Here is an 18,491-nt window from a genome sequence, read left to right on the forward strand (position 1 = left end):
TCCCTCCTTAAGAAACTTTCGTCCTCGAAATTAATAATTCTGAAATAACTCCTGGATAACGAGTCCTCATCTCTTCCTCTCGCTCCCATGTCGCCTCTTCCATTCGATGGTTCCGCCACAAAACTTTTACTAATGGAATGCTTCTATTACGAAGCATCTTTACCTCTCTAGCCAGAATTTCCACAGGTTGTTCTACATAGCTCAAATGCTCATCAATCTCCAAGGGTTCATAGTCTACTACATGAGATGTATCGGCCACATACTTTCTCAACATCGAAACATGGAAAACATTATGAACTGCAGAGAGAGATGGTGGTAATGCCAAGCGATACGCCACAACACCACACCCTCTCTAAGATCTCAAATGGTCCAACAAAACGAGGACTTAACTTCCCTTTCTTCTCAAAAACGCATAACACCCTTCATAGGTGCTACCTTCAAGAATACTTTTTCTCCCACATCAAACTTAAGGTCTTTTTGCCGTACATCTGCATAACTCTTCTGTCTACTCTGCGCTGTTTGCATACGTGCTCTAATCTTTTGAATAGTCTCATTAGTAGACCGAACTAATTCAAGTCCCATCAACCTATGTTCACCAACCTCACTCCAACAAACAGGGGTTCTACAACATTTACCATACAAAGCTTCAAATGGCGCCATACCGATGGTAGCCTGGAAACTGTTGTTATAAGCAAACTCCATTAAATGTAGATGAGAGTCCCAACTACCTAGAAACTCTAGAACACAAGCTCGTAGCATATCCTCTAAAACTTGATTCAAACGTTCAGTTTGACCATCAGTCTGTGGATGAAAGGCTGTACTGAAATCCAATCTCATACCCATAGCAGTCTGAAGTCCCTTCCAAAACTTGGAAGTAAACCGTGCATCCCTATCAGAAACAATCGATACAGGCACTCCATGCAGTTTCACAATCTCAGTTAAATACAACTCTGCCCACTTACTAGCAGTATAAGTGGATTTTCCTGGTACAAAATGTGCCGATTTCGTAAGCCTGTCTATGACAACCAAAATCACTGTGAAACCCTTCAGGGTCTTTAGGCAGCCCTGAAATAAAATCCATCGACACATTCTCCCACTTCCACTCTGGCACACTTAAAGGTTGTAACAAACCTGTTGGTTTCTGTCTAGGTGCCTTAACCTGCTGACATACTAGACACTTACTAACGAATTCCGCCACTTCCCTTTTCATATTTTGCCACCAGTAAAATCGTTTTAGATCCTGATACATTTTCGTGCTACCAGGATGCATGGAAAATGGGGAATTATGGGCTTCATCTAGTAGGTCAATCTTAACTGTACTGTTCGCTGGCACACACAAACGTCTCTCAAACATCAACCCACCATCAGAGGATATGAAGAACTCATCAGTCTGCCCTGTTTCAACAAGGCGATGTCTCTCCATCAAATAAGGATCACTACTCTGAGCATCAACAATCTTCTGCTTCAGAGTCGGTTGCACCATTAATTGAGCTAGCTGTGAGGTGACTCTCCCCACAGACACTGCAATCTCAGCTCTCTCCAAGTCTCGATGCAATGGTACCTGTCTAGTAATGAGTGCTGCCGAATGTGATACTTTTCTACTAAGAGCATCAGCCACCACATTCGCCTTACCAGGATGGTACAATATCTCGCAGTCATAATCTTTTACCAACTCGAGCCACCTTCGTTGACTCATATTCAACTCCTTCTGAGTGAAGAAGTACTTTAGGCTCTTATGGTCAGTAAAGATTTGTATCTTTTCACCGTACAAGTAATGTCTCCATATCTTCAATGCAAAAACCACTGCTGCCAACTCCAAATCATGTGTGGGGTAGTTCTGCTCGTGATCTTCAACTGACGAGAGGCATAAGCAACCACCTTACCTTTCTGCATCAAAACACAACCCAGTCCTTTCTTGGAAGCATCACTGTAAATCACAAAACTTCCAGATCCATCTGGTACAGTAAGGACCGGTGCAGTAACTAACCTTTGCTTTAAGTTCTGAAAACTGTCCTCGCAAGCTGGACTCCAAACAAACGGAGTTCCCTTCCTTGTCAACTGAGTCAAGGGAGTAGCCAAACGTGAAAAATCCTCCACAAACCTCCGGTAGTACCCTGCTAAACCCAGAAAACTACAAACCTCACTAACTGTAGAGGGTCGAGACCAACTGGTAACCGCTTCTATCTTTGCAGGGTCTACTGAAACTCCCTCACTAGAAACCACATGACCAAGAAAAGCCACCTGCTTCAACCAAAATTCGCACTTAGAGAACTTAGCATACAGTTTATTGACTCGAAGAGTCTCTAACACCTTATGTAAGTGTTCCTCATGTTCGGCTTCAGTCTTGGAATAAACCAAAATATCATCAATGAAGACTATCACAAAAGTGTCTAAGAAATCCTTAAACACCCTGTTCATCAAATCCATAAATACAGCAGGTGCATTAGTCAAACCAAAAGACATTACTATGAATTCATAATGTCCATACCTCGAATGAAAAGCAGTCTTAGGAATATCACGGTCTCTAATCCTCAACTGGTGATAACTTAACCGTAAGTCAATCTTAGAGAACACCGTGGCTCCCTGTAACTGATCGAACAAGTCATCAATTCTGGGTAAAGGATATCTGTTCTTGACTGTTACTTTATTCAATGCTCTATAGTCAATGCAAAGACGCATCGACCCATCCTTCTTCTTCACAAACAATACTGGTGCACCCCAAGGTGACACACTAGGTCGAATAAAGCCTTTGTCAAGCAATTCCTGTAACTGTACCTTCAGTTCTTTCAACTCAGCAGGAGCCATCCTATAAGGGGCTCTAGAAATAGGAGTAGTGTCTGGCTCCAACTCAATGGCAAAATCAACCTCTCTATGTGGCGGTAGTCCTGGAAGATCTTTTGGAAACACATCCGGGTATTCTCTTACCACAGGTTCTGAAGTTAAAGAAGTCTCACCTTCCCTAGTATCCACCACACTTGCCAAAATACTCCAAGTACCCTGGTTGAGTAGTTTACTAGCTTTCATAGCTGAGATTACTTTAGGCAGTACTACTGTTCCTACCCCCTTGAATTTAAAACTAGATGCAGTAGGGGGACTGAACACAACTTCCTTACGAGAACAATCAATACTAGCATGATTAGTAGCTAGCCAATCCATACCTAAAATTACATCAAAGTCACGCATATCTAATACCAACAAGGTTACGTCCAGCACACGACCAGCTATCTCAATTTCACATGCTTTAATCTTTTCCTTAGACAACATAAATTCTCCAGACGGTGTAAACACTGACAAAACATAGTCTAAGAGTTCCACCTCTAAGCATGCATGTGTCACAAAAAGCGATGAAATAAATGAATGAGAAGATCCCGAGTCAAACAAGGTCAAGGCAAAATGCCCTAACACTGGTAATGTACCTGTCACTACTGTGCCGACCTTCTCTGCCTCTGATCTATTAGTGGCAAAGATTGTACCCCGCTGTGGAGGTCTCTCTCCCTGACTGCTCGATCCAGCTCCAGTAGATCTCAAGGGACACCTATCAGCCATGTGTCCCTCTTGCTTGCACTTATAACAGACTCTCATTCCCATCAAACAACGACCTAGGTGGCGTTTCCCACACGTATTGCATAATGGCTTCTCTCGAGTAGTGTCTCCTGCCCGCCAGAACTCTGTTGGAAATTGCGAAAAGGATCGCCTGGTCTCAAGTTCCTCTGAGGAACTCCCACAGTTCTCTGCTCTACTTTTCTCTTTTGACCCGATGACGATCCCTTATCAAAGCTCCTTGGCCGTATTTCATCCTTCCCAATGCTCATATTCACTGCCAGACGCAGTGCTTCAGCCTGGTTAGTGGGCTTTAGTGCTCGCACAAAGCCCCTAATTTCATCTCTCAATCCCTTGACGAACCTATCAGCTCTAGCTTGCTCATTACTAACAAGCTCAGGGGCAAAACGTGACAGCATATCGAACTCCTGGTCGTACTCCTCGACTGTCATATATCCTTGCTTCAACTCCAAGAATTCCTGGCTTTTGGCGTCTCTAAGGTTAGCCGAGAAAAACTTGGTATAGAAGCAGTCCTTAAACTGATCCCAGGTAATCTGCCTCACATCTCCACCTAACATGCGCATAGTAGTCCTCCACCAGATAATGCCTCTGTCCCTCAGTAGAAAAGCAGCACACTGAACTCTGTGCTCCTCGGGACATCTCATGTAATTAAATATGGTTTCCACAGAGGACAACCACAATTCAGCTTTAGTAGGATCCTCCAGTGACCCATCAAACGTCTGAGGGTCATATTTCCGAAAGTCCCTCAAATGTTTCGCCTCAGCAGAAAGTTGGTTCGGTAATATCTGCGGCTGTTGTGCAGCAAATCCTTGTGCAGGAGGGGCTGCTGGTGCAGGGGGAACTACAGGTGCAGGTGGAACGACAGGTGCCTGCTGGTTCTGAGCTATAGCCGTCATAAGTTCTGTAAACCTCTGCTCCATGTGAGCAGACAGTGCATCAAACTCGACGTGAGTCACGGGTGCAGCAGGAATTCGTTGTTCAACTTGACCCTCAGTAGGCTGATTACGACCTGCTCCTCTACCTCGGCCTCCTGCTCCTCTACCTCGGCCTCTACGACCTCCTCTACGTACACCTTCCCTTGGCGGCATAATTCCTATTATCCACCAACAACACTCTTTAACAAAATCTTAATCATAAGCATAAGCAAGTCTTTATCGTCATGCAATCTAGTTTAATTTAGGCAAGGTCATGCAAATAAACCATACATGTAAGCATCAAGCATACCTGACGAGAGACGAAGGGTCGCGTTAACCATAGGAACACAAAAACATAGACTTACATCGTAAGTCAGTCTACAGAACCTAAAACTTAGGCTTTGATACCAACTGTAACGACCCAACTTCTCTAAGTAAGTCGAGATCGTTAATTTTTAACAAATAAAGACTTTGATTAATATAAAACAAAACGTAAGCAATTTAAAAAAAAAAAACATCTTCAAGTCAGGCCTGATTTTTAAACATTCAAGAAAACATAAAATAATACTATTTACAACAAACGTTTGTAAACTAAATTTCAATTCATTTTAAACCTCACAAGAACCCATAAGCGGAAGTAAAACACGTTTCCTATGGCATCACGCTTCCTTCCTGCCCCTCACCGGTTTGCCGCCTTTATTACCTTTGCCTGAAAATTAAACATAAGAAGGGTGAGTATTTAAATACTCAGTAAGAGACCCTCTACTGGTCCCGTCAGGGGAAAATAAATTGTTAACATTCTATTGGGACACCCTGTACAGTCGCAGTCTTGTGATCCCGTAGGATACACATCTCAGTCTAACGCCCCGAGGAACGTACATATCAGTCTAGTGTTCTGCAGAAACACATATCAGTCTAATGCTTCCGAAGGTGCACAATAAATTGGTGATCCCGTGGGACACCTACAAGGTACACATCCCAATACAATCTAACGATTTTCCCCTCAATCCATTCAATCCATCTTTCAATTACTTCAAAACACAAAGTTCTTTCTTTCAACGTCCTAACAGTCAACTTATTTTACTTTAGTCATATGTCTATCAATAATATGCTAATATATCAGTCAATCAAACTATACAGTCAACACACCCCTCAGTTCATCAGCACACAGTCATACTTTAACGTAACGTACACCCAATCTAAACGAAAATCACAAGTTCACATCTGCATCTCATACAAACACAATTTACAATCTTCGTCCTGTCCACATACACACACTTATATATATATTCCATGACAATCACGATATACATTCGACGTCAAGTCTACTTCAATTCATATACATTCATATATATTTTCAGTCAATCCACAGTATACATTTAACACATACAATCCACAGTCATAAGTGAGTCTAGTAGAAAATCTCTTACCTTCAAGTTAGTTAAGCTCCTTAACCACGTTGAAGTCTATGAAGAACGAACCTAAACATTAAGACAATTTCTCAATAATTCTCTTCAACGCATCAATCATTTAAATTCAACTCAATGTGAATCTTTTTACAACCTACCCAAATCTTCGCGAAAGAAATCGAGCAGTAGCTTTGCAAAGAGACACGTGCGACGAGAGACCGTATACAGACGGCCGAAGGTTCGCGCGGCAGTGCAGACAACGGAGGAGAAGGGATCGGCGGCGGCTGGCTTGGACGGCGGTTGTGAGCGGCGGACATGGCGGCTACTGGTTCACACGGCGGCTCGGGCTTCGACGAAGACAGAACCGGTGATGGAGACAGTAGATCGGCGCGCGGGACGACTGCTGCTGTTGGAATTTTTTGTCCTAAAACTCGTAGTTTGTAAATCATATTCTATTCAATAAAGTTGTTATTGAGAAATTAAATATTATAATCTTAAATCCAATAAATCAAGTTCCAAGGCTATTTTTTGAATAAACTTGAACTTTATGTGTAAACATAAACGTGGATCAAGTTCGAGTATATAGCCTAAATAGTCTATTAGTATATGAAATAAAGGTTGGGCGCCTTATTTAGAGAAACTATGGATGCGGCCCACTTTGTAGTACAAACGAGGTGATCCTAATCGTTCATGTAGAGACATGAAAGTGGGGGCATCCTATGTAAAATGTTTACATAAGACTGAACCATGAATTAGTCATTTTTACGTTATAACACCGTTTACTGTTTAAAACTGACTATCTCAATTATTGATGACCTAGGTAACTTAGTCTTAATCCTGAGTTAACTATGAACTCCTGTTCACACGAGATTATCCTTAGATCTGCATAGGTGAGGGCAGCTCATCAGCGTTGGCCCAATAAGCCTCCCATTTCAGGGGTAAGATCGGGTGGATAGCTGGGAACATAGGGTACAAGATGGAATTCACTCCTACCCGCTTTAGGGTTAGTAGATAGGTTGCTCTCTTAAGCACTGAATCCAAGTCTTGAACAAGGGGCCCCACCCTCTCATTGGCCCGAGAGGGATTAAGTTTATAGGTTGAAACTTAAACCAATTGTTCAATAGTGGATTAGTGGGACTTAAGGAGCAAGATGTAATCTTGGGGGTAAAACGGTATTTTGACCCAGCCAAGGTTACGAGCAACCTGTGAAGGATTAAACTTACTGATTATGGTTTTATCAAATGGACACAAATATATCTATAGTGAGGGGAGTGCAACTACGGGACTTTATTGGAATGACCCGTTAGTTAACGAATGTTGATTAACTCGGTTTAAAAGAGTTTAGCTAGTTAATCTTGAATCGTTGGAGCCCATGATCTATAGGTCCATTAGGTTCCTCTGCTAGCTCATATGGATTAAACTTAGAACAGTGTGATGAAATAAGTCGAATTTTTCGAATTGGGAGAAGAAAGGAAAACCGACATATACAGTGATATAATCGTCGATCTTCTAATTAGAAATAGAGCTTTATGTTTTACATACTATAAGTGTGAATGCGGATTCATACTAAGAAGCTCGGAATTGGTCAAAAATAGTAAAAAGTCAAAATGTTGACTTTTGACTTTGAAAAGTGAAACTTTGACCGGCCTTATATTCAAATGTGATTTGAATTTTGGAAAAATGAATGCGGATTCATGCTCGGGAGGTTGGAATTAGTCAAGACAGACAAAATGGTCAAAAGTCAAAATATTGACTTTTGACAAAGAAAAGTCAAAGTTTGACTTTTGACTAGAAATATCTAATGACCATTTTACCCTTAGACTAAGTTAGTGGGAAAATCCAACATTTTATTGGATAATCCCACTAACTCTTAGTGGGATATGTGGCTATATGAGATATAGACACCTAGCCCACTAAGTTCCACTAATTGTTAGTGGAACATTAGGTGTTGAGATTTGGCAAATGAATTGCATGCATTTTTGCATGTAATTAGGCTATAAATAGAGATGTTTTCAAATGTTGAAGGACTTTTGCCTCTTTTATCATTTTCATCATCTCAACAAAAGAAAAAAAAAAACTTCCAATCTCATTTTATCTCCATTATTTTCTACACCAAAATTGGGTCCCACAACCCGGTTCTTTGTCTAGAGGATAGCAGTTGAGTACTAGTGGTGGTCTCGGGTAGAATTGGTAAGAAGACATCAAACCTTTTGAAAGCTTCAAAGGTAATACTTCTTAAAACCCTAATTTGATTAGTTTATGGTTACATGTTAACTGTGGCAATTAGGGTAGAAATTCGATTCTTTTTCCGCTGTGCATGACTTAATTCTATCAGCTGCAAGGTTGCTTTGCGGACCGGAGATGGAGACGGCAGATCGACGGCTGGGCTGTGGTGGGAAGAAAACGGAAGAGAAAGGATCGGCGGCTGGGCTACGGTGGGAGGAAAACGGAAGGGAAAGGATCGGCGGCTGGCTGCGGCGGGAAGAAAACGGAAGTCGCGGCGCACGGCGAAAGAAGGAAATAGGGGCGGCGGTTGCTGGGCTGCGACGCAGATCTAGACTGGGCAGCGGTCACGTGGCGGCCGACGGCTTGTGCGAACGGAAGAAGAAGAGGAGAAGGTCGGCGGTTACTGGGCTGCGAACGGAGAGAAGGGGAAGGGCGCACGAGGAGGAAGGAGAAAAGAGAAAAGAAAAGAAAAAGGAAAAAGAAAAACAAAATATATATATTTCTTTTTCTTTTCTTTTTATTTAAATTAAATATAAATAAATATATATATATATAAAAATAAAAACAAAAAAAAATATATATATATATATACCTTTGGGGCATTACAGTGACTCTGAGAAACATCTAACGAAGTTATTTCAAGTTGCAAAGGAATGTCAACCTTCCATCATATTCTTTGATGAAATGGATGGTTTGGCACCTTGTAGAACAAGCCAACAAGATCACACTCACAACTCGGTTGTTTCAACATTACTTGCTTTATTAGATGGTTTGAAATCTCGTAGTTCTGTTGCCGTTATAGGTGCTACAAATCGCCCGAATGCGATTGATCCAGCTTTAAGAAGGCCAGGAAGATTCGATCGAGAAATCTATTTTCCTCTCCCATCACTTGAGGATAGGATTTCCATTCTCTCACTTTACACTCAAAAGTGGCCAAAAACACTTGACTCGTATCAACATTTGCTCCATTGGATAGCTAAAAATACTTCAGGATTTGCTGGTGCTGACCTTCAGCCTCTATGTACTCAAACAGCCATCAATGCCTTGAAAAAAGCTACTTGTGATCCTCATCCAACTCAGCTTCCTGTTGTTGTAGTAGAGGACAAAGATTGGTTGGAAGCTCTATCAACTTGTCCACCTCTATGCTCTCGTAGAGAAGCATTGGCAGCATCGAATGAAACAGCATCTTCACCTCTTCCTTTTCACCTTATCCCGTGTCTCATTCGACCACTATCGATCCTGCTTGTTTTACTTTATATGGAAGAATCCATATACTTGCCGAAGACTCTTCTCAAAGCCGCAACCATAGTTAAAAGGGTGATAGATTCTTCCTTGGAAAGAAAGAAAATGGTTAGTACTAAGTGGTGGTTCCATCTTGACGATTTTATTCAAGACAGTTAAATTGCAAATGAAATTGAGAGAAAATGGCAAGGTTCTAGAGTAAATATACTTGAACCTTCTTTCTCTGTTGATTCAGGTTAATTTATCTCAGAAGAAGACACTACAGATCATGAAAACTCAAAGCAGAGACATCATTTGACTTGGGAAATAGTTTCGGGTTTCGCATTATGATTGCAGGGAATCCAAGATCTGGACAGAGACATCTTGCTTCATGCATTCTTAACTGCTTTGTTGATCATGTTGTGATAAGAAAAGTTGATATGGCTACAATTTCACAAGGATATGCTACTTTGGGACAAGGAATAGCATACACATTCGGTAACACCTTTCTGTATTCATATATTATATATCATTATATTAAATTGATTTGATTTCTAATGTTAATTTGTTGTTCGTTTAATAACTACTTATATGACAGCTAATTGTTTAAGTAGAGAATCGTGTTTAATATTCATGCCAAGAGTGGATCTATGGGTATTGAGTCAGTAAATGATGGTCAAATAACTTTGGAGCATGATACACATTATTATTCATCAGAAGAACAATGTATTAGAAATGCTATAGTCCAAAGAGCATCATCTGCTTGGTCTGTATTCGTTCACCAAGTCGAATCTTTCTCAGATTCTGCACCCTTCATATTCATGTTATTAAACTAGTCCCTTTCTTCATTCTTTTTGCTAATCATACTAAATAAATAAGTTAATACGCTATTGTGTTTCTTTTTGTAGGCTACATCTGAAATTCCATTCTTACAACTTCCTCGAGAAATAAGACATTTCTTTCAAAATGATGTATCGAATTGTAAAATGTTGTGAGCTCGAGCACACAAAATACCTCGATTCTCCATTCAGATATGATGATGGGACTTCCGACCACAATCTCGTCATCCATCAATCTGCAGCTAAACTATCCAATGACCTGCTGAAATTACTTGTTCTATTGATTCACCAAAATAATCATGTTAGGGATACAAATGTTTGCAACAGCAACAACCCACCCTCTGATTTCATTGAAGATCAAGCTCTAAAACATAAACATACGAATTTGAATTCAGAAATAACTAACGCTGGATATCAAATTCTACAAAATCCTCAATATTGTGACCTCTGTTGGGTGACATCAAACTTGAAAGAAGGCCCTTCAGCTAACGTAAGTAAATCTCAATGGCAAGACTGGAAATTCAACCCTTGTGTTCTCCATCCAACTACCCCTTTGAATGATGATATTCATATTCAGACGGAAGAAAAATTTGGGATGGTAAGAGGCTTAGTTGCAATTGGTTTGTCTGCAATTAGAGATGTTTATACATCAGTAGAACAAGTGTGCTTCGATTTTGAAACTGTTCTCACTGCCTTAGTTGAAAAGGTCAATGCAAAAGTAGCGAAAGGGCTAGACAGGCAATACTCAGGACTTATATCGCAAGTTGCATCGTTAGAAGATCATGTTTATTGTTGGGCTTACGAACTACAAAGGTACCATTCTCTCCACTTAGTAAATTCATTTACATCAAAAACTTCATACATCTAAGAATCCTTTCTTTTTTGTGCAGGAAGTTGGAGCAGGATTCTCTTAAGATGGGAATGCCAAAACATGGCACTTTTGCAAAAATTGATACCTCCAGTCTCCCTACCACTAGTACGTGCTCCATCAATTGTTGTCGGGATTGTCTCAACATTCTTCATATTGTGGCAAAGGAGATTGTTAGGCATGAATTTGGATCAAAGAGATTTGATTGGTCAAACAGAAAGTATACATGAGACTGTTATGTCAATGATTAATCTTTTAACAGCCGTGAGAAAATTATTTGTTGATGAAAAAGGCTGTCAATACATGATGAAATAGGAAGACGAGAAAAATACGACAAACTGCTCGAGTCCCACAACCTAGCATCATGTAGTTGCAACAACATTTTTTGTTGCCAACGTTTGAAATCAACACCACCAAAATTTTCAAGTTTCTCCCCATTGGCAACACCAGTTACAGGTGAATTAAAGTTTGTTGAAGTCATATCTTCAAAACAAATAAATTTAAACAAATAATTAAAGATGAAATTCACAGTTAATATGCTTACCGTGATATTTGAAACAAAAAGAAATAATTAAAACACTCAAGTTAATTTCCTTATTGAGATACTTGAATAACAAAAAATATTTAACACATTCAAGTTAATAGGCTTAATGTGATAAAAAAAAAATCTAAACAATATGTATATATAAAACAAACTAATTTGTATATGTGTGAAATAAACTAAGGCAGTGAAGGAAAAAAAAAAATCCAAACAAAGTAATCTTTATTTATTTATTTTTTTTTAATTTCGTTTTAAACTTATACAGATATGATTTTAAAGGTGTGATAATCTTTAAAAAAAATTAATAAGACTTCAAATGCATAAATTAATCATGTTAATTGAAGAAATAAATAAGCATGTAAAAGCAACCATACATATAAATTTGTCTTAAGATTGTTATACAGATTATCAAATTGCTATGTATATTATTATCACAGTGAACAGAAAAATCATACACAAATATAGATCTGAGCTAAACGAATTCATGTTGTCTCTTTATGACAAATTTACTCACCCTAGTGCTTGAGAATTTAGAGTAATTGCCTCCCAGGATAGAACAGATCAACTTTCTTCTAAGTGTAGCACCTCGTATAGAAGATCTACGAACAAAACCTTGTGAATCTACCGAACGTCAAGATTCTGGATATGGATAGAAATTTGTTTATAGAAGACGAATGATTTTTATATATTCTTTTCTCTCAACCAAAATGACTTATTTATAGACTTTTCGTGGTCATTCGAAAAATCATGTCATTTAGTTAATAACACTTTTCATGAAATGATGCATCCATTCATGAAGAATCATAACTATTTATTCCAACAACTTAAAGTAATGAGCAAAATACATTTTAGCTGATGATGAACGAACATTCGTCTGCTTTTACTATAATTAATGACATTCTTTTGTCCATTTAGAAAGGTAATTTATTGAACGTATGCTCCAATAAATTTTAGTTTTCTCTTTCTTTTTAGCATGATGTATAAGCTTCTTTTGATATGTTGATCTATAATTTGGGAATTTGGTGTGCTACTCAACAATAACATATCCTCTTTATCTGGATAATTTTGGACCAAGAAGTAAAATTGTGCCAAGGAGCTTGGTTAACATTAAATCAGTTCAAGAAGGATAGTTAAAGACTAAACAACACATAAAGGTACAAGAGGAGGTACAAGGAAAGACGTGTTTGTTTTAAAACAAAGGATCTGTAAAAATCTCATGCACTCTTCTTGAAGAAAACAAATAAAAACAAAGATAAATACTTTGTAAGATATATTGCCAAGAGGGAGAGAAAATAAATGGAACTTCTTGCTTTTATTCAATTTAATGGACTAATATTTATAGTCTAAAAAGGGAGTAAAACTTAGTAACCCACGAACTTAGTGCTTGCTAAAATTTTGGAGATAATTAAAAAAATAAATAACCAAAACAATAAATAGAAAAATAACGTGTGAACTAATTGTTCCACCCATTTATGAAGATCATGGCAGATTAATAGCTCACACTACCCCCTTAATTCTGACATGATTCTAAATTACGAACACCAAGTAGCTGACGCATAGCAGCTAACTTTACTCCCGTCAATGCTTTAGTCAGAACATCGGCTTGTTGTTCTCCAGTGTTGATAAATTCAACGATAATCTGTCAATTCTCAACACACTCTCGAATGAAATGTAAACGTGTATCTATGTGCTTGTTGCGACCATGAAATACGAGATTCTTCATGAGAGTTATCGCGGATTTGTTGTCCACGAATAATGTTACCGGTTTGGCTCCATTTCGACTATCTCGCTAACAATACATGTTAATCACAATGCTTGGCAAGCTGCAATGAACTCGGCTTCACAAGATGAGAGTGCCATCGTCTTTTGCAAATTCAATGAAACCAAGCTTTCTTTTAAGTAGAATCTCATTCCACTTGTGTTTTTCCTCCCGTCGAGATCATCGGCTAAATCACTATCAGAGTAACCGAATATATCAAATTCTTTGGGACCTTTCGTATAAGTGAGCCCAAAGTGAATTGTTCCTCTCAAATACCTAAGTATTTGCTTGACCACCTTGTAATGCATGGTTGTAGGCCTTTCCATATACCTACTCGCCATTCCAACAGCATATAAAAGATATAGTCTTGTGTTCAGTAAGTATCTAAGACAACCAACGATGCTTCTATACTCCGTAGCATCAATTGGTGCTCCTTCCATGTCTTTGTGAAGTTGTGCCTTGGGTTCCATCGAGTACTTTGTGGCATTGCAATCAGCCATTCCAAACTGGGACAAAATTCTTTTCGCATAAGTTGGTTGTTTGAGCCGGATTCGATCCTTCTATTGTTCAACTTCAATTCCTAAGTAGTAAGAGTGAAGGCCTAAGTCGCTCATTTCAAATTCTGCCATCATTTGCTGCTTGATCTTATTGACCATTTCAGTGCTACTTCCTGTTATAATGAGATCGTCAACATACACTCCAACAAGAATACATTCTTCTCCTTCTCTTCTTGTGTAGACTGCTTGCTCTTGAGTGCATTTTCCAAAACCAAGCTCTTTGAGACTTCTATCAAGTCGAACGTTCCAAGCTTGTGAAGCTTGCCTCAATCCGTAGAGAGCCTTCGACAATCTATACACCTTGTGTTTTTTATTTGGAACCTAAAACCCTTCGGTTGAGTAACATATACTTCCTCTTCCAATTCTCCATTTTGAAATGCTGACTTCATATCTAGATGATGTACCTCCCAAATTTGGTTTGCAGTGAGTGCAAGAATGACTCGAACGGTGTCAAGTCTTGCAATCGGTGCAAAAACTTCTTCAAAGCCAATGTCTTGTCTTTGTACATAGCCTTTAGCAACCAATCTTGCTTTGCGCTTAACAACTTCTCCATTAGGGTCTTTCTTCAATTTGAACACCTATTTTAGACCAATGGGTTTGTGTCATGGTGGAAGCTCAGTCAGACTCCATGTGTGGTTTTTCTCAATGGATTTTAATTCGTTCTCCATTACTTCGTACCAGCAGGCCTCTGTAACAGCTTCTTGGTAACAAGTCGGTTCTTCAGACACTACCATCATCACCCTATTTTCTTGTTCATCAGCACCTACAACTTCCTCTGTGTTGGCGTAGATGTCAGTGAGAGATCTTAGACGGACCGGTGTGTTCATCGATGGAGGAGATGGACTGGTCTTTCTAATTGTGGGTATCTCAGTTGCATGTGGTACGACATTTTCAACCTCAGTTTTTGCATCTTCCAAATTTTCAAACTCGTCAGAATAAAATTGGTCCATCACCTAAAACTCCGTAATCTTCTTACCGTCACTAACGACTTCATTCCAAGCTCATTCAAGATTCTCTTGAAAAATAACATCGCTACTAATTTGTGGTTTTCCACGGCCTGGGTCATATAAGCGATGAGCTTTGCATCCTTCTTCGACACCAAAATACACCACCGGTGACCTTCAATCGTCGAGTTTCTTGAGGTGAGAGGTTGTGTTCTTTACATATGTCACACAACCAAAGACTCTCAAGTGTGCTAGATGTGGCTTTCTCCCCATCCAAGCTTCAAATTGTGTGCGTTCTCCAAGAGCCTTCATTGGAAGATGGTTTAACAAATAAACCGCGTGTCTCACTGCCTCTCCCTAAAATATTACAGGCACGTGCATGCTTTTGAGGAGTGATCTCGTCATCGCCATTATGGTGTGGTTACAACGCTCTACAATGTCATTTTGTTGTGGTGAATATGGAGCGATGAGATGTCGTTCGATTCCTTCTTTTTTGTAAAATTGGGTGAACTCTACAAATAAGAACTCACCACCTTGATCCATCAGGAGCGTTCTGATCTTGTACTCCATCTTGTTCTCCATTAAGAGTTTGAATTTCTTCAATGCTTCAAATGCGTCACTTTTTGCCTCCAACATATACAACCACATCCATCTCGTGGAATCATCAACGATCAACAAAAAATACTTGTTTCCAGCAAGAGTACATGGTGAAATTGGTCCGCATATATCAGCATGGAGGAGTTCTAACGGCTTCTCTACTCTATATGTTGATTGATGGGGGAACGACAATCTGGCTTGTTTGGTAATCATGCACGCTTCACATAACTTGTTTGGTTGAGTCACTAGTGGTACTCCAACTACAAATTTCTTCTCTCTTATGAGCTTCAAGTCATGAAAATTTACATGGCCAAGTCTCACGTGCCATAACCATGTTGGATCTTCTAGGCTTGTCAGAAGGCAGACTTACTTGAGCGTCTTCAAAGTTATCTTCTACAAGCAATTTTGAGTTCGCTTCACCGACATCAAAAGCGTGTCACTCCTGTCATACACTTTCATGACATCTCCTATCATTTGCACCTTGTTTCCATTTTCTGTCATTTGCCCGAGGCTTATGATGTTACTACATAACTTTGGAATGTAATACACCTCTTGGAGAGCCTTCTAATCACCGTTCTTGCACTCGAACATAACCGTTCCTTTTCCCATGATCTGAATGGTTGATCCAATGCCAAAGTTCACCCTCCTAGTGAAGCTTTCATCTAATTCTTGGAACTTCTCACGATGACCGGTCATGTGGTTACTAGCACCGTTGTCAAGATACCAAACATCATTATTTTCTCCATTCTTGTCATTTCAGTACATCTCTGGCAACAACCGCTCTTTGATGAGTAGTATGGCATCCTCCTGATCTCATCTAGTGCGTGTCCCCTTCTGGGACACAACCATTATCAAAGTTAGTTCTTCTTCGATGGCACAAGTTAGATGAGTTTCGTCGTCATGACCTTTTCTACGACATTCCGATGTGTAATGTCCCATCTTGTTCCAAGTGAAACACTTAATGTGACTTTTATCACGATTTCCATTTCCAGTGTTGCTAGTGCCTCCTGCACTATTTTGACGCTCAGTGCCACAACCACGTCCTCGCCATCTTCCTCGATCGATACTACCGAATTTGCGCCCTTTGTTCATCGAAGAGTTGTCAACACTATGTCTTTTTTGTCTAGCTTTCCATTCGACATGGGTAAGTAGGAGTTGTCCATTGGTGTTGTTATTGTTTTCTCGGAGTCGTGTTGTTTGTTCCTCGTACACCTTCATTCGTCCAATTGCTTCTTCAAATTGCATGGTTTCGAGATCTTGAAATTGCTCGATCCCGACAACAATGGGAAGATATTTGTCGGAGACGGAATCGAGGAACATCTTGACCAATGATGAATCCTCAAGTGCAACTTCGAGAGTGGTGAACTTGCTTACTAATCTGCTGATTTTTCCTGTGAACTCATCAATCGTCTCGGTTTTCTTCATTCGAAGAACATTAAACTCACTCTTCAAGGTTTGAACACTTGCCATCTTCACCCGCTTACTACCCAAGTACCTTGTCTTGAGACTATCCCATATTTCCTTGCGGGCTTCTTCTTTGCGATTTGTAGAAGCACGTCTTCTGGGATGCATTAGAGAATGCATGCACGCACCTTCTTGTCCCTCTTCACATCCACTTCGGCTCCTTCGCTGGCTCTATTGCTTCCCAAACTCCTTGGGCGTCGAGGATTGCTTCTGCCTTTATCGCCCACACCGTGTAGTTGTGTGGAGTTAACATCGGGTAGAGAATCGACATTCTGCCACTCTCCTTTGTTTGTTGCGAGACGCTTGCCATTTTTGTTGGAATCTATGATGAGAAGAAAATATGCTTTGATACCAAATGTTGGTTTTAAAACAAATGATCTGTAAAAATCTCGCGCACTCTTTTTGATGAAAACAAATAAAAATAAAGATAAATACTTTGTAAGATATATTGTCAAGATGGAGAGAAAATAAATGGAACTTCTTGCTTTTATTCAATTTAATGGACTAATATTTATAGTCTAAAAAGGGAGCAAAAATTAGTAACTCACTAACTCAGTGCTTGCTAAAATTTTGGAGATAATTAAAAATAATAAATAACCAAAACATTAAATAGAAAAATAACGTGTGAACTAATTCTTCCATTTATTTAGGAAGATCATGGTAGATTAATAGCTCACAAGAGGAAGGAATGGTTGAAGCTCATTTCCAGCTTCTCGACCTTGGCTTAGCCCGAGGTCAAGCCAAGCGAATCAGCCCAACACTATGCTTTGTCTGAAACCCTAAAAAGTTGGTCCCAACACCCTTTATTTTGTTTTAATTAATTTAATTTGGTTGAGATTTGGTTGTTGAGATTGTTTATTATGATCTCCCTCTATATTGGGGAGGTTTGAATTATTATTTTAAGGTTCACTTTGTTTAGATATTATATATGGTTGCAATGTCATTGATAGAAAACATGAGAGTTCTTGTGCGATTCTACATTGTTGAAAAATATATTATGATGATTGGTAAACATTCAAGATTCACTCTCAAGAACTAATGTGTGATGATACAACATTTTGAAAACAAGAGATCGATTAGCTATTCAAGGATGCTTGAAGCTAGGATTGCAAGTGGTCATTGATTAAGGGGGAGTAATCTTATTAATGTTATGATAATTGTTATTGTACAATTTAGTTCTGATTATATAGTCAGTTCATGGTCAGTACGTTGGTTTTTGTTGTTATACCCTCAATCATAACATTGTAACGATCAATTACTACACGAGCAATATAAACTCTTATCATGGATCTAAGACCTCCCATATGTAGATGTTGTGTCATTGAACTGGGTTATCAAAGTTTGATGTGTTTTCCGTACTTTTATGTGCTTCCATAGTTGTTCTTTCTGTTATTAATTCACGGTACAACAACAATACTACAATAACTAAGTGTGTGTTTTCTCAATTGGTTTCAGAGCGGGTTGACGTTGGTTCATTGACTTTTCAATGGCGTTGATCAGAGACGGTGGTTTAACAACTCGCAGCGTAAGGTGTCATGAATGTGAAGTATTTTCTGGTAGTGAGTTCAAGGAATTTCGGAGAGCCCTCATT

General features: G+C 39.3%; 4 protein-coding genes and 1 long non-coding RNA gene across 5 annotated transcripts; 2 read left to right on the forward strand and 3 right to left on the reverse strand.

Annotated features, from left to right (window-relative positions):
* Positions 1-4,982: 4,982 nt before the first annotated feature.
* LOC116403319 lies at positions 4,983-6,097 on the reverse strand. The gene is made up of 3 exons (XR_004216012.1): positions 6,043-6,097; positions 5,906-5,956; positions 4,983-5,184 (listed from the first exon to the last, which is right to left on the reverse strand). It is a non-coding gene; the product is annotated as an uncharacterized LOC116403319 (long non-coding RNA).
* A 2,697-nt stretch (positions 6,098-8,794) lies between these two features.
* On the forward strand, positions 8,795-10,250 carry LOC105435106 (uncharacterized AAA domain-containing protein P22H7.05c). The gene is made up of 3 exons (XM_031884557.1): positions 8,795-9,326; positions 9,689-9,829; positions 10,240-10,250. The coding sequence occupies exons 1-3, from the start codon at positions 8,795-8,797 to the stop codon at positions 10,248-10,250; spliced, it is 684 nt and encodes a 227-aa protein (XP_031740417.1).
* Position 10,251: 1 nt separating this feature from the next.
* On the forward strand, positions 10,252-11,268 carry LOC101215560. The gene is made up of 2 exons (XM_031884558.1): positions 10,252-10,983; positions 11,061-11,268. Exons 1-2 carry the CDS (start codon positions 10,298-10,300, stop codon positions 11,266-11,268), a joined length of 894 nt encoding a protein of 297 aa, XP_031740418.1. The 5' UTR covers positions 10,252-10,297.
* A 2,117-nt stretch (positions 11,269-13,385) lies between these two features.
* LOC116403421 (secreted RxLR effector protein 161-like) lies at positions 13,386-13,838 on the reverse strand. The gene has a single exon (XM_031884559.1). The coding sequence runs from the start codon at positions 13,836-13,838 to the stop codon at positions 13,386-13,388; it is 453 nt and encodes a 150-aa protein (XP_031740419.1).
* Positions 13,839-16,249: 2,411 nt separating this feature from the next.
* LOC116403422 lies at positions 16,250-17,008 on the reverse strand. Its single transcript, XM_031884560.1, has one exon. The coding sequence runs from the start codon at positions 17,006-17,008 to the stop codon at positions 16,250-16,252; it is 759 nt and encodes a 252-aa protein (XP_031740420.1).
* Between the last annotated feature and the right edge of the window lie 1,483 nt (positions 17,009-18,491).

This window comes from Cucumis sativus, chromosome 4, assembly GCF_000004075.3.
Source record: "Cucumis sativus cultivar 9930 chromosome 4, Cucumber_9930_V3, whole genome shotgun sequence".
In the NCBI taxonomy this organism is placed as follows: Eukaryota; Viridiplantae; Streptophyta; class Magnoliopsida; order Cucurbitales; family Cucurbitaceae; genus Cucumis; species Cucumis sativus.